The 16,971-nt window shown below is 37.9% G+C and overlaps 1 protein-coding gene across 8 annotated transcripts in view; it reads left to right on the plus strand.

The window, feature by feature from the left end:
• The window catches only part of ZNF197 (zinc finger protein 197), a 55,635-nt gene extending 38,721 nt beyond the window's left edge, over nucleotides 1-16,914 (plus strand). For 6 of the 8 annotated variants that reach the window (XM_050778392.1, XM_050778391.1, XM_050778394.1 and 3 more), the window contains 3 exons: nucleotides 267-358; nucleotides 635-761; nucleotides 10,011-16,914. In XM_050778392.1, coding sequence (XP_050634349.1) covers nucleotides 267-358; nucleotides 635-761; nucleotides 10,011-12,331 — 2,540 coding nt within the window. In that variant the 3' untranslated portion in view covers nucleotides 12,332-16,914. The remainder of the gene's footprint in view (nucleotides 1-266; nucleotides 359-634; nucleotides 762-10,010) is intronic. The other 2 variants (XM_050778400.1, XM_050778399.1) reach the window with 1 other exon arrangement.
• Nucleotides 16,915-16,971: the final 57 nt, after the last annotated feature.

Consider the following 16,971-nt stretch of genomic DNA (forward strand, 5'->3'; position numbering starts at 1 on the left):
CAGGCACGCACTACCACGCCCAGCTAATTTTTTTGTATTTTTAATAGAGACAGGGTTTCACCATGTTTGCCAGGATGGTCTCAATCTCTTGACCTCGTGATCCTCCTGCCTCGGCTTCCCAAAGTGCTGGGATTACAGACATGAGCCACTGCGCCCAGCCTTGTATCCATTCTTATTCCTACTCTTTTTGTTATTCCAGCTCTGCAAGTGGGGGTCACTCAGAAAAAGTTTGTAGGTCCCATATGCAGCTTTTTCTCCTTCCTCAGATTCTCCTGCCCCTGAAGCTTCTGCCCTTTCCCAGGAAGAGAACCCAAGAAATCAGTTAATGGCACTTATGCTCCTAACAGCCCAGCCCCAGGTAAGGTTTGCATCCTCTTTCCTTCCCAACTGCACAGCCTAACTGTGGCTGAAGTGCCCTCTCTCATCCTTGTCCTTCGATGTCCAGTCAGTTCCCATTTCTAAATCAAGGTCTATGCTATTGGAAGACAGACTTTACATGTGATCTCCTTATGTCTCCCTGATGTCTATTGTGCACTCACGGCCTCACAGTGTATTCCTTCACCAGAAGTGAAGGGAACCTTTCCACAGGCAACTTCCTGGGCATTGGTAATCTCACACACACCTGTTATTTCAGGAGTTGGTGATGTTCGAGGAGGTGTCAGTATGCTTCACTTCAGAGGAATGGGCATGTCTGGGCCCAATCCAGAGGGCCTTGTACTGGGATGTGATGCTGGAGAATTATGGAAATGTGACCTCTCTAGGTAAGGACTCTTCTTTCTGTGATGCTTACCTTTATTTTCCCTTTATTTGTTTTCTGATTATAAAAGTAGCATATACTTATTTTGGAAAACACCAAATATTACAAAGAAGAAAAAAAACCTTCCTTAACATCGCTATTTCCAGATAACTATTATCATTTTGATATATTACCTTTCTGTTTTATCTATATGTTTGAGGGATTTTTTACATTGTTCAAATGTGTGTGTTTGTGTGTCTGTGTACAGTTTTATAGCTTGCTTTCCTTGTGTGTGTTCTCACATGTTACAAACTCTTTGCAGTTATTATCTATATTGGCTATATGATTTGTACCATAATTCAGTCAGCCATTTCCTTATTTTGAATAATTGCTATAATAATCATCTGTCTCTGTGCCTAAGGCCTTCTAAAATGTTTTATTATTTTTAGAGGTACAATTACTGGGCATAAGTGTTTGAATGGCTTTAAGGCTCTTGCTTCATATTGCTAAATTACTTTCTGTAGCGATCCCTGTTCTCTCTGTTCTTAGCAGTAATGTATAAGAACACTCCTTTTGCTCTGCCTTCATTTGTACTGAGTAATCCCACAATTCTAAATTGTTGCTAATATAATTTTAAAATTATATATTCTAAAATAGATTTATTTGATAAATAATAAAAGAATATTTTAAAAATTTTTGTTAGCCATTTTTGCTTCCAGCAAACATTAAATACCTATCGTGGTACAGCTGTGAAAATGATGTGATTCTGCCCTTAAATAGCTTACGATGGTTTAGGAGTTTATTACAGGAATATTAAATATGCAAGGCAGAGTAAAATAATTGGTACAAGAGTGGCATAAACCTGGTGTGATGGAAATGCAGAAAACAGGGCAATAAGTTTCATTCCTGGGGATTAGGAAAGGCCATAAAAGAGGTAGCATTTATACTAGAACTTGAAGAAAAGTGTAGAATTCTGTTTGGAGAAATCAACATTCAGAATTGGGTAATCAGCCACAGGAACTAATTTTGACTGAAATACAGATTTAAAGTATCAGTTTAAATGGCTGCAGAGTATTGCATGGTCCGTGTATCATGCTTTACTTTGACAGCTTTATGATTCTGAGTGTTTCTATTCAAGAACATTACATAACATTCCATTTTTTCTGTACTGCCTTTGTATGTGTCAGGCATGTTTTAAAATCGTCTAGATCTTGTATATTTCTGGTAATATTTATTCTTTGGAATTGGAGTCTTTTCTGATATTTTCTAATTGTCATTTGCATATATGAAAGTACTGGTTTTTTGTATATTAATTTTGTACCTAGCAACTTTATTATTTTATTGTCTTTAATAATTTATACTGTATATTTTCACACTTTTGAGACTGTATCCTTTAGTATCTCAGCAGTGGCAGTGGGGGGTCAAACAGTCTGTAGATTTTATACTTTGATACATATTCGCAAATTATATTCTACCAATGATACTTGAATTAAACTCCCGCAGAAAGAGCACACAGGAGAGTCAATTTCCCCTGGATATGCTCATGATTTGGTCAGTCTTTTAATTAAATCTTTGCTAGGTAGATAAAGAATACCATCTTTTGTTTGTTTGTTTTTCATATTTTCATTATTAGTGTGATTGAAGTCTCTTCATATGTTTACTCGTCATTTTACTCCTATTCATACACTTGCTATATATAGAACTACTGCTAATGCTTTGTCAGTTGTTGCATATGTTTTTCCCATTTGTTTGCCTTTCAATATTATTTATTAATTTTTTTTTAAGCCTTAGAAAACCTTTTATGTTGTCAAACTTAGGAGTATTTTCCTATATGGTCTTACTGGTCTTTTTCCTCATAAAATTATTTTTTAAACCCACCTGTATTTTCTTTTTTTTTTTTTTGAGATGGAGTTTCACTTGTTGGCCAGGCTGTAGTGCAATGGCACGATCTCAGCTCACTGCAACCTCTGCCTCCTGGGTTAAAGCAATTCTCCTGCCTCAGCCTCCCAAGTAGCTGGGACTACAGGCACCCACCACCATGCTCAGCTAATTTTTGTATTTTTAGTAGAGACAGGATTTTGCCATGTTGGCCAGGCTGGTCTTAAACTCCTGACCTCAGGTGATCCACCTGCCTCAGCCTCCCAAAGTGCTGGGATTACAGGCGTGAGCCACCATGCCCAGCTGTATTTTCTTAAGATATTTTTATCATTTTATTTTGATATTTAAGCTTTAATCCATCTTGATATTTATCAATTTATCTTGATATATAGAATGACATAGACATCTCGTGGAGGGGTTTTGTTGTTTTTTGAGATGGCAGTCTCACTACGCTGCCCAGGCTGGCCTCAAACTCCTGGCCTCAAGCAAACCTCCCACCCTAGCCTCCCAAGTAGCTGGGACTCTAGGTATGCACCACCCTCCTAGCTTGTTTTTTAACCCAAGTGGCTTTCAGTAGTTCCAAAGGTATTTATTCGGTAATCAATCTTTTCTAAAAATTTTAAAACGGACTATATGGATTAATTGGCTAATTTTATGAAACATACTCACTGTGGACCCATACCTCATGCTGTACGCTAAAATAAATTCCAGATAGGTCTAAGAGTTAAACTAAAAAAAAAAAACAATAAAATAATGTAGTTGCTTGATTATTCCAGCTCTTTGAAGAAAAAGAAACTTGAACGTACTTTAATAAATTTTTTTTAAAAAGCGTGCACTTCAATGTTGGGGCTTTGGGCAAGCAGATGCCCAGTGTTTATTTCCACTGACTTAGTAACTCTGATTTGAGGGGGATACATTAAAGAAATGGTTCAAAAAGAGGAAATAAAAGTCATATGTCTAAAAATAGTCCCAGGTAACTATGATGGTTAAAAGTTGGGCAAAACAAATTCCCTAAGATAAAGTACTAAGCAGAGTATGGTGTTTTGACCTAATAGTATATTATGACACTATCAAATATTATGACAACTCTGTGTACCCAATTTTCATGCATCGATAAACTGTGGTAGAAAAGCAGACTCCCAGATAACTTGTACATACTACTTCACTGTGTAAAATGTTTGTATATGTTTCTTTAGGAGATTGGACTAAAATTTGAAGGAAAGTATTAAGAAATATTGAGTACCTCCTGTGTCAGGCTTAGCCCCTGCCTTAAAGTACATTCAAATTGGAGAGATAGACATTTCCACTTATAATTACAATATAATTTGGCACATTCTGTATAATAAAAGTATGCATAAGTTTATGTGAGCCCATAGGAGCCTGGGAATGATGGAAGGATTGGGACAGTGGGAGGAGGAGATGGATGGTTCCTAGTTCCTCCACCAGGAGGGAAAGATTTATAGCAGTTTTACTGAGGTATATTTAACATGCCATAAAATTCACCATTTAAAGTGTACAGTTCAGTGGTTGTTGTATATTCACAGAGTTGTGCAACCATCCACAGTAATTGAAAAACATTTTCTGCCGGGCGTGGTGGCTCATGCCTGTATCACAACACTTTGGGAGGCCGAGGCGGGCAGATCATGAGGTCAGGAGATCGAGACCCTCCTGGCTAACACAGTGAAACCCCGTCTCTACTAAAAATACAAAAAAAATTAGCCAGGTGGCGGGTGCCTGTTGTCCCAGCTACTCGAGAGGCTGAGGTGGGAGAATGGCGTGAACCCGGGAGACGGAGCTGGCAGTGAGCCGAGATCGTGCCACTGCACTCCAGCCTGGGCGACAGAGTGAGACTCTGTCTCAAAGAAAACAAGAAAAATTTCATCAACCCTTCAGCAGTCCACCTTCATTTCACCTAATTCATTCCTCCAATCCAGCCCTAGCAGGCACCAATCTGCTTTCTACCTCTATAGATTTGTGTATTTGAAACATTTCATATAAATGGAATCATGCAATATGTGGTCATTGGTGATTGGCTTCCTTTACTTAGCATAGTGTTTTAAGGCTCATCCATGTTGTATCAGGTATCAGTTCTTTATTCCTTTTTATTGCCAGATATTCCATTGAATGGATATATCTCCATTTATCAGTTGATGAACACTTAGGTACTTCCACTTTTGGTCCATTATGAATAATGCTGCTGTGAACATTTGTGTACAATTTTTTGTGTGGATATAAGTTTTCATTTCTACCTAGGAGTAGAATTGCTAAGTCTTATGGTAACTCTGTATTTAATCATTTGAGGAACTTCCAGACTGTTTTCCAAAGCAATTGCACCATTTTACACTCCTACCAGCAGTGTATAAGGGTTCCAGTTTCTCTACATCATCCCTAACACTTGATATTATCTGTCTTTTTTATTTTAACTATCCTAGTGGGTTTGAAATGATATCTCACTGTGGTTTTGATGTGCATTTCCCTGATGGTTAGTGATGTCGAGCAGCTTTTTATGTTCTTATTGACTATATGTATGTCTTTGGAGAAAACTGTCTATTCACATTCTTTGTCTGTATTTTAACTGGGTTATGTGTCTTTTTATTACTAAGTTGTAAGAGTTCTTTATATATTCCATATATAAGTCCCTTAACAGATATATGACTTATAAATATATTCTCCCATTCTGTGGGGTCTTGCCCTGTTGCCCAGGCTGGAGTGTAGTGGTGCGTTCATAGCTTATTGCAGCCTTGAACTCCTGGGCTCAAGTGATCCTCTCACCTCAGCCTCCCTAGTAGCTGGGATTACAAATGCACCCCATCAGCCTGGCTAATTTTAAAATTTTTTGTAGAGACAGAGTCTTACTGTGTTGCCCAAGCTGGTCTTGAACTCCTGGCCTCAAGCGATCTTCCTGCCTCAGCCTCCCCAAGTGCTGGCATTATAGGCATGAGCCACTGGGCCTGGTGACTTTTCCCTTACTTGATGGTATCCTTTCAAGGACAAAGTCATTAATTTTGATGAGTTCCAGTTTGTTTTTTTTTTTCTTTTGTTGCTTCTGCTTTTGGTGTCCTATCTAAGAAACTGTCACTAATCTAGGGCCGGGAAGATTTATGTCTATGTTTTCTTTTAAGTTTTAGCTCTTACATTGCAGTCTTTTATCCATTTTGAGTTAATTTTTGTATATAGTATGAGATAAGGATCCATCTTCATTCTTTTGCATATGGCACCATTTATCCCAGGCACCATTTGTTGAAAAGACTGCGCTTTCCCCATTGCATTGTTTTGGCACCCTTTTAAAAAAAACCAGTTGATTATAAATATGAGGGTTTATTTCTAAAGTCTCAATTCTAGTCCTTTGATCTATATGTCTACCCTTATGTCAGTATCACCCTCTCTTACTATTTTGGCTTCATAGTACATTTTGAAATAAAAAGGTGTGAGTCCTCCAACTATGTTCTTTTTCAAGATTGTTTTAGCTACTCTAGGTCTCTTGACTTTCCATCTAATTTTGATATCAGCTGGTCAATATCTTTGAAGAAACAAGCTGAGATTTTGATAGGGATTGCAATGAATCTGTAGATCAATTTGAGGAGTACTGCCATTTATTAATGTTAAATCTTTTAATCTTTGAACATGAGGTTTCTTTCCATTTATTTAAGCCGTGAGCTTCTTTCAATAATGTTTTGTAGTTTTTCAGAATATAAGTTTTTCACTTCTTTTGTTAAATTTATCCTGATCTTGTTTCTGAGACCATTATTAATGTTTTATTAATTTCCTTTGTGGATTATTTAATACTAATGGATAGAAATACCATTTTTTTTTTTTTAATGAGATGGGGTTTTATACGTGTCTGAGGCTGACCTTGAGCTCCTGGGCTCAAGCATTCCTCAGCCTAAACCTACTGAGTAGCTGGGACTACAGGTGTCTGCCACCATGTCAGACTGATTTTTATATGTTGAGCTTGTATCCTGCAATCTTGCTGTACTTATTTATTAGTTTTAATAGTTTTTTAGTGATTTCTAAGGATTGTCTATATGCAAGATTTTGTCATCTGCAAATAGAGATAATTTTACTTCTTCCTTTACAATCTGGATGCCTTTTCTTTCTTTCTCTTACGTAATTGCTCTGGCTAGAACCTCCAGTACATGTTGACTAGAAGTGGCAAGAGCAGATAGCCTTTTCTTGTTCTCAGAGAGAACCCATTCAGTCTTCCACCATGAAATATAATTTAATTTTTTTCAACAGGGTCTTACTCTGTTGCCCAGGCTAAAGTGCAGTGGCGTGATCACAGCTCACTACATCCTCAACTTCCTGGGCTGAAGTAATCCTCCTAGTCCTCTTATCTCAGCCTCCCACATATCTAGGACCACAGGCACACACCAAGCTAATTATTTGTTTTTATTTTTATTTTATTTTTTTCTGTAGAGACAGTGGCTCACCATGTTCCCCAAGCTGGTCTCAAACTCTCGGCCTCAAGTGATCCACCTACCTTGGCTTGCCAAAGCACTGGGATTACAGGCATGAGCCACTGTGCCTGGCCAGAAATCCCTTTCTATTCCTACTTTGTTGAGTGTTTTTATCACTATGGAGTGTTTTATCTATTGACATGATGATGTGGTTTTTGTTTTTCATTTTGTTGATATGGTGTATTACATTAATTGGTTTCCTAGTATTATACCAACATTATTTTCCTGTGATAAATCTCACCTGGTCATGGTGTACAATTCTTTTTATGTCCTGCTAGATTTGGTTAGTTAGCATTTTGTTAAGGATTTTTATGTTTGTATTCATAAGCTATATTTATCTATAGTTCTCTTTTTTGTGATGGTTATGTCTGGTTTTGCTATCAGGGCAATACCAGCTTCATAGAATTCGTTGGGAAATGTTTATGTTTATTGGAAGAATTTGTGAAGAAATGGTATTCTTTTAAGGTCTGGTAGAATTTGCCAGTGAAGCAACCTGGGCCTGGGCTTTTTGTGTGTGGGCAGAGGGTGGGGGTAATTTTTTTTTTTTTTTTAATTACTGATTCAGTTTCTTTCCCTGCTGTAGACCTACTCAGATTTTCCTTTTTTTCTTGAGTCAGTTTTAGTAGTTTGTGGCTTTCTAGGAATTTGCCTATTTCTTCTAAGTTGTCTTAATTTATTGGCACAGTATCATTGGTAGTATCGTTTATACTCCTTTTTATTTTTTTAAGATCAATGTTAATGTCCAGAGAGTGACTTTAGAGCTTAGTTTTAAAGGGTATAGGTACGGGCTTGGATGGTGACTTGGAAAGAGGAAGAGCAATTCAGGAAGAGGAAAGGACACGGGCAGTGATAGGCAAGAAATGACATGTTTGGGCAGCTGCATGTAGTTCACTGTGGCTACAGTCTAGGGGCGTAAGAGGTACTGACATTAATAGATACCAGAAAAATAGGCAGTGGGTGAAGTTATCCCTTTGACTCCACTGGTTATTTCTGCTTTGTCCTGTAGGCAATGAAGAGTTAGGTGTTTTGAGCAGGTAAGTGACATGATCAAATTTACATATTGGAAAGATCATTGACAGAAGGTACGCATGAATTGGAGCAGATGAAAGGCGGGGAGTGTTAGAGGTAGGAAAGCCTGTGTCTCTTTCTTGCAGGCTTCATTGACCAAACGTTATGGAAAGTAACCAGCTCCCTCTATCATTCTGACATTTTTCTACAAAGTCTTAAAAAGTTCAAGAGGCCCATATATTAAATAGTTTAACCAGCTAATTAGCTACTGATATAAGAGTTCCTAATTTCTTAACCATTTTCCATCTCAGTTTAACTACTTGTAACACTTCATTTCCTTAAAGCTTGTTTCATTATATAGAAGCAGCTCCCCCTCTCCACCAGCATTCTTCTTGTCTTTGTTTTTCGTTTGTTTTGTTCTTGTTTTGTTTTGTTTTGAGATGGAGTCTTGCTCTGTCACCCAGGCTGGAATGCAGTGGTGTGATCTCAACTCACTGCAACCTCCACCTCCCCGGTTCAAGTGATTCTCCTGCCTCAGCCTCCTGAGTAGCTGGGATTACAGGTGTGCACCACCATGCCCAGCCAATTTTTGTATTTTTAGTAGAGACAGGGTTTCACCATGTTGGCTAGGCTGTTCTCAAACTCCTGACCTTAAGTGATCCGCCCTCCTCAGCCTCCCAGAATACTGGAATTACAGGCATGATCCACCGTGCCTGGCCTCTCCTTATGTTTGAAACCTCACTGTGAATAAGGAAACTGAAGTACCAGCATTGGATAGGCCTAAGACACATACCCATCCCTGCAGCCAGGTGGTGTGGGTAGTGTGATTGGCAGTCCTGCCTGAGTCCTAGAGAGAAGGGCAGTTGAGATGAGATATGAGGGCCTGACCTAAGAATGTCTGTAGTTCAAGTTAATATTTATTGGATCTTTGCCATCCTCATCCTCTCATAAACTTAAAGAAATGTATAATGAAATAAAATGGCTGCACTCTTATCTTCTCTCGTTGTTTAGATAGAAGTATTGTTATGCAAAGAGAAGATGATGTTACTGTTATTCACATAACTTTACTTATTAGACAGTTTGGGGAACCGGCTCATAATTTCTCTCACACTTGGGTAGTTTGGAAGTAAACTTCCAAAACATTTTCATACTGTTCGTATTTTAAAATATTTGAGACTATTGGAGTAGATAGGAACCTTGGAGATTAGTTCAGCCTCATCATTTTACAGATGTTTTCATACTTTTATTTTATTTTCCCTTTTCTTTTTGTATTTCTTCTTTTATGTTTTATGTGTAATTAAGGGAGTTCATAACGGACCTTTTTAAAATGAATTTTAAATTTTCCAATTCTTAATTTTAAACGGAGTAGGAGTTATATATAAATTCTAAGGATTAAGTTGCTTTTCGATGGATTTCTTTTCTGTTGGTTAATTGCTTTCAACCAGTTAAAAAATATTCATGCCTTTGACTTTTCAAAAATTAAAAATTGCCTTTCAGAGTCCTTACATATATTTTCCTTCCCTTAAAGTTTCCATCTTTCTAACATGAAGAAAATAAAAAAGAAAGTTACTTGTAATACAAATGGTTCTTGCTCTTCTATCCAAGTTCCTTAGATATGAACCACCTCCGTAAGATCCTATGTTTTCTCTCTGGTTTTCCTTGCTTCTGTTTCTCAGCATTATTTGTATTTTTCCATCTGCTTCCTGAAGACAAAGCACTTAAAAATGTCTCAACCTGAGTTGTATGTTAATCCATTTACAACATCTTGTCAGTGTAGCATTAATCTTTGTACCTTCATTTAATGAAAAGTTTCTCCTTTTTGTATGCATATTAAAGTGTGCCTTCCTAGAATGTTTTAAAGTCATTTGAAGATCCTATTCTTCCAAACACAGGGACATGGTAACATTTGCATTTTTAATTCCTTTTACCAGAATGGGAGACCATGACTGAGAATGAGGAGGTGACATCAAAGCCAAGTAGTTCTCAAAGAGCAGACTCTCATAAAGGAACATCAAAAAGACTTCAAGGAAGTGTTCCCCAGGTCCTTGATTTTGAAGAAGAGTGTGAATGGCAAGTTTTGGCAAGTCAGTGGGGAAATGAAACAGATGAAAGGGCAGATACAGTGAAGAAAGGTTCCCTGTGTGAACGAGACAAGAAGAAAAGGACTCCACCAGAGAAACAAGGCCAAAAGTGGAAGGAATTTGGAGACAGCTTGACTTTCAGTTCAGCTATTTCTGAAACTTTAATAGGTACTGAAGGAAAGAAGTTTTATAAATGTGATATATGTTGTAAGCATTTTAATAAAATCTCCCATCTTATAAACCATCGGAGAATCCACACTGGTGAGAAACCTCATAAATGTAAGGAATGTGGAAAAGGCTTTATTCAGCGTTCGAGCCTTCTAATGCATTTACGGAACCATTCAGGGGAGAAACCTTATAAATGTAATGAATGTGGGAAAGCATTTTCTCAAAGTGCTTACCTTCTAAACCATCAGAGGATCCACACTGGGGAGAAACCTTATAAGTGTAAGGAGTGTGGAAAGGGCTTCTATAGACACTCAGGCCTAATTATACATCTAAGGCGCCATTCAGGGGAGAGACCTTATAAGTGTAATGAATGTGGGAAAGTTTTCTCTCAGAATGCTTACCTCATTGACCATCAGAGGCTCCACAAAGGGGAAGAACCTTATAAATGTAACAAGTGTCAGAAAGCTTTCATTCTGAAGAAGAGCCTCATTCTGCACCAGAGAATCCACTCTGGGGAAAAACCCTATAAATGTGATGAATGTGGAAAGACCTTTGCTCAGACCACTTACCTTATTGACCATCAGCGACTCCACAGTGCAGAGAACCCTTACAAGTGTAAAGAATGTGGAAAAGTTTTCATTCGAAGTAAAAGCCTCCTCTTACATCAGAGAGTCCACACAGAAAAGAAAACCTTTGGTTGTAAAAAGTGTGGGAAGATTTTCAGTTCTAAGTCAAACTTCCTTGACCATAAGAGGATGCACAGCAGAGAGAAACCTTATAAATGCACTGAATGTGGGAAAGCCTTTACTCAAAGTGCTTACCTTTTTGACCACCAGAGACTCCACAATGGGGAGAAGCCCTATGAATGTAATGAATGTGGGAAAGTTTTTATTCTGAAGAAGAGCCTCATTTTACATCAAAGGTTCCACACTGGAGAGAATCTCTATGAATGTAAAGATTGTGGCAAGGTCTTCGGTTCAAACAGAAACCTCATTGACCATGAGAGACTCCATAATGGGGAGAAGCCATATGAATGTCAAGAGTGTGGGAAAACCTTTATTATGAGCAAAAGTTTTATGGTCCATCAGAAACTCCATACACAAGAGAAAGCCTACAAATGTGAAGATTGTGGGAAGGCTTTCAGTTACAATTCAAGCCTGCTTGTACATCGGAGAATCCACACTGGAGAAAAACCCTTTGAATGTGGTGAGTGTGGAAGAGCTTTCAGTTCAAACAGAAACCTCATTGAGCATAAGAGAATCCACAGTGGTGAGAAACCCTATGAGTGTGATGAGTGTGGCAAATGCTTCATTCTGAAGAAAAGCCTCATTGGACATCAGAGAATTCACACGAGGGAAAAATCTTATAAATGTAATGACTGTGGGAAAGTCTTCAGTTACCGCTCAAACCTTATAGCCCATCAGAGGATCCACACTGGCGAGAAGCCCTATGCATGCAATGAGTGTGGAAAAGGTTTTACCTACAACAGAAACCTAATTGAACATCAAAGAATTCACAGTGGAGAAAAAACCTACGAATGTCTTATATGTAGGAAAGTCCTTACCTCTAGTAGAAATCTTATGGTACATCAAAGAATCCACACTGGAGAGAAACCTTATAAATGTAATGAGTGTGGAAAAGACTTTAGTCAGAATAAAAACCTTGTTGTACATCAGAGAATGCACACTGGGGAAAAACCTTATGAGTGTGAGAAGTGTAGGAAATCCTTTACTTCTAAGAGGAATTTAGTTGGCCACCAGAGAATTCACACAGGGGAGAAACCCTATGGGTGTAATGATTGTAGTAAAGTTTTTAGGCAAAGAAAAAACCTTACTGTACATCAGAAAATCCACACAGATGAAAAACCTTGTGAATGTGATGTGTCTGAAAAAGAATTCTGTCAGACTTCCAGCATTCATCTTCAACAGAAAATCCATACCATTGAGGAATTGTCTTGGCTACAAAACACCCATGAGTCCAAGATTGAGATTCAGAAAATCTAGTGTCATATATAAAATGGAATAGAATCCCTGCCTACTTAAGTAACTGTTGGACAAATGATATATATTTCTTCTAAGAAAAAAGTTTATTATTTACTCTTTAATAGACAAATGAGTAGCATATAGAAGAAAGTTAATAGGCCGGGCGTGGTGGCTCACACCTGTAATCTCAGCAGTTTGGGAGGCCGAAGCGAGTGGATCACCTGAGGTCAGGATTTTGAGCCCAGCCTGACCAACATAGTGAAACCCCATCTCTACTAAAATACAAAAATTATCCAGGCATGGGGGCACATGCCTGTAATCCCAGCTACTCAGGAGGCTGAGGCAGGAGAATCACTTGAACCCGGGAGGGCGGAGGTTGCAGTGAGCTGAGAGCATGCCATTACACTCCAGCCTGGGCAACAAGAGCAAAACTCTGTCTGAAAAAATAAAAGAAAGTTCATCCCAACTTTCAAGTCTACAAAAACATAATTCAAATCTAATAACATAGTTGTAAATGACAGCAACAATATCTTTGTATTAAAAAGTAGACATGGGCTGGGTGCAGTGGCTCACTCCTGTAGTCCCAGGACTTTGGGAGGCCGAGGTGGGAAGATCACTTGAGCCCAGGAGTTGGAGACAAACTTGGGCAACATAGGGAGACCCATCTTTAATAAATAAAAATAAATTTATTAATAAAATTAAAAATTTAATCATAAAAAGTGGACATTGGTTTTTAAAATGTGTATAGTATGCATTTTAAAGATAGCGTCACTGCTATAGAAAACCTGAAGACAGTATGATCCAGAATGGTCAGGTGTGGAGTTGAGTGGACAAGAGTCTGCTGATGAGGACAACCTAAGAAGAGCACTGGATTTGGAATCAGAAGACCTACCTTTGATTCCTGGCTTTCCCTTAATGGCCATGTGATGTTATTAAGTCAGCCCTAAAGCCTCAGTTTCCTGTCAAATGTTGACATGATACCTACCTCACAGGGTTGTTGTGAGGGTTACGTGAAAGGATCTTTGTGAAAGTGCTTTTTGAAATCATTCAGTTGTCAATAAAGTTGGATAAAAGAGGTTATGGTCAAAGTTTAAAACATGGGATCACGTAAGTTTGTGTATTAAGTCAATATTAGAATGGGGGATTCTATGAACCTAAAAGATGCTCATTTTTGTAAGAGGAAGTATGGTGAATAGCTAACTGGAATTTAGTGCTGTAAGAATAATTTTTTTAATTTACCTTTAAAAATAAGGGAGTTAGGCCGGGCACGGTGGCTCACGCCTGTAATCCCAGCACTTTGGGAGGCCGAGACGGGTGGATCATGAGATCAGGAGATCGAGACCATCCAGGCCGACACGGTGAAACCCCATCTCTACTAAAAATACAAAAAAAAAAAAAAAAAATTAGCCGGGCGTAGTGGCGGGCGACTGTAGTCCCAGCTACTCGGGAGGCTGAGGCAGAAGAATGGCGAGAACCCAGGAGGCGGAGCTTGCAGTGAGCCGAGATCGCGCCACTGCACTCCAGCCTGGGCGACTGAGAGAGACTCTGTCTCAAAAAAATAAAAAATAAAAAAAATAAGGGAGTTAATAGATTATATATCTAGTTTATGTGTATGGAAAAAAATGTTATGGCCAGCCATTAACAGTGATGCCAAGGAAAACAATTTATTTTCCAGCTTTTGAATTTGAAACTTAACAGATGTAGAGTGTTAAAATGGAAGGGCAGTGGTACCCTGCTTTCCCTATCCAGAGGGAAAAAATCCTTGACCGAGCAGTTGAGCTGATGATCCCCGCCACAGTCATTGTCAATTCTAATCAATATTCCATCATTGCTGTCAAATGATAGCCTGTTACTCATGAAACAGCATTCTGTCCCAGCACTAAATTTACTGGGTCATAAATTTTTCTTACGGAGCCAAGCTCTTCACTGATTAAGCCAATGCAGTCAGTGCCCATTAACCCCTGTGAACCATTCTGTGTCCTTGAGTACATTTGTAGGTTTTAACTCAGTCTATATTTTTGAGTTGGTAATTTTAATGTTGTAATTCTCAAAGTTCTGTTTCTGTAGCTGGACTGTGAATAATATCTGAATATGAAGATTATCTTTTTTAGTAATGTCAGAGTGGTATTTTGATTATCATAAATGTTACTAATTCAACCCCACAGTTCTTGGGGGCTGGTTCCTCATTAGAATGAAAGCTAACCAAGAGTGAAAACTGGAAGGGGCCTAAGGCTTAAAGTCTTAAGACCTGGATGTGGGTCACGTTTTGCCATCTGCCTCAGAAAAAATCTCTTCAGCTCTTGGAGCCTTGAATTCCTCATCTGTCAAACAGGAGGAAGAATATCTACCTCACAAAGTTCTTATGAGATAATGAATATGAAAATGCTTCATCTATGTTGTAGAAGAATCACCCCAGCTTATACAATAATTGCAAAGGACATATGTAGTTTAACAGTAGAGACTGCTGTCATTTGCCTCTTCAGCAAGTAACAAAATGTAACATTGCTTAGATTGAGACAGCCCACATAATGTGCCACCTCCTGTGATGTAATAAGCTGAAAAATGTTCAACCTGAATTTCATTAAGCTTCTTGGACCTCATTGCCAGGTTACAGGAAATACAGGAGGCAGAGGAACAAATAAAAGACACCACGAGAAACAAATCCAGAACATGGAATATTGTATAAGAAAGCTGCCCTGGATTCTTCTTCAAAATATGATGATGATGAAAAAGAGAGGGGACTGAAAATTATTCAAGCTGTCTGAGTCTACTGTGAGTTTATTATACCATTCTCTGCTTTTGTGTATGTATGAAAATTTCCATATGAAAGGTATAAAACATGGATGAGGAGGCTTGTTTTTAAAAGATGATACTAAAGAGCCATTAGCTACTAAGAACCAGAAATAGACTCACATAAATGGCCAATTGATTTTTGACAGGGGCAAAAGCAATTCAATGGAGGAGGGATAGCCTTTTCAGCAAATACTGTTGGAGCAATTGGATATCCATAGGCAGTAAACCAACAACTTCAGGACCCAGGACTGAGCTAAGAAGGCTCAGATGACTCAAAAGCATGCTCCTTGGAAGGAAAAAAAAATGTTAAATTGGACTTCATCAAAATTAAGATAATTTGCTCTGTAAAGACATTTTTACAAAGATGAAAAGATATTACAGGTTGGGAGAAAATATCTGCAAATCATATCCAACAAAGGATTTGTATGAAACTACATAAAGAACTTTCAAAATTTAACAGTAATAAGCAAATACAATTAGAAAATAAAAGACATTTCACTGAAGTATACATAGCAAATAAGCAAATGAAAAAATGTTCAACATCATTAGGCATGAGGGAAATGCAAAGCAAAATCATGAGATATCACCACATTCCTATCAGAATAGCTTTTTTTTTTTTTTCTTTTTAATGGTGGTAACTGCTGGCAAGGATGCAGAGAAACAGGATCTGATACTGTTTCTCTGGAAATGTAAAATGGTATAGCCACTCTGGAATATAATTTGGCAGTTTCTTGTAAAACCAAACGTGTATGTCATGCCTCAGGAATTGCACTCCTGGGCATTTATCCCAGAGAAATGAAGACTTGGGTTCACACAAAAACGTGTATATGAATGCTCATAGCAGCTTTATTTGTAATGGTCAAAACCTGTAGGCAACCCATATATCCTTCCTTAGATGGTTAAAACAAATTGTGGTTTATGTATTACCATGGAATACTTGTTACTCTGCAATAAAATTGACTGACTTATTGATATCCGTAACAACTCAAATAAATTTCAAGAAAATTAATGCTGAGTGAAAATAATCACAAAAGGCCATATTGTATATGAAAATGTTCATATAACATTCTCAAAATGATAAAACTATAGAGATGAAAAATGGATTAATGGTTGCCAAAGGTTAGGGATGGTGGGAGGGAAAATGGGGAGAGGGTTGGATGTAACTATAAAGAGGTAGCACCAGGAAAGTCTTGATGGTGGTGGAACACTAGTGTATCTTGATTGTGGTGGTTAGACAAATCTATATGTGCTAAAAATGACAAAAGTATACACACATACTGTACCAATGTTGATTTCCTTTTTCATATTATGTAAGATGTAACCATGAGGGGAAAGTGGGTGAAGGGTGCTATCTTCGCATCTTCCTGTGAATCTATCATTTCAAAATAAAAAGTAAAAACCAACAATGACAACCAAAACCCAAAACTAAAGAGCCATAACCAAATAAAGTGTGTGAAACTGATTTGAAAAAAAAGTTATACATGTTTTAAGACAATTGGGAAATTTGAATATGATTGGTTATTAGATGGTATTAGGGAATTTTTGTTAATTTTCTTACCTGTGACGGTGATGGTAGTTTGAAGAATATTCTTAATCTTAAGAGATGCATGTTGAAGTATTTGGAATGAATGTTCTGATGTTTACAACTTAAAAAAAAAAAAAAAGATTTTAAGTACGTATTGAGAGATCAGGCAAACATAGCAAAATGTTCGTTGTTGAGTCCAGATGGAAAATACGGGTATTCAATGTGCCATACTTTCAACTTTTATGTACTCTGATATTTTCAAAATAAAACATTTGAGGGGAAATTATCAGGGCTTTTTACAGATTAATGCTGTGTAGCTTCAGGCTCTTGGGTGCGCGCCTCG

The sequence above is a fragment of the Macaca thibetana genome, chromosome 2 (assembly GCF_024542745.1).
Source record: "Macaca thibetana thibetana isolate TM-01 chromosome 2, ASM2454274v1, whole genome shotgun sequence".
NCBI lineage: Eukaryota > Metazoa > Chordata > Mammalia > Primates > Cercopithecidae > Macaca > Macaca thibetana.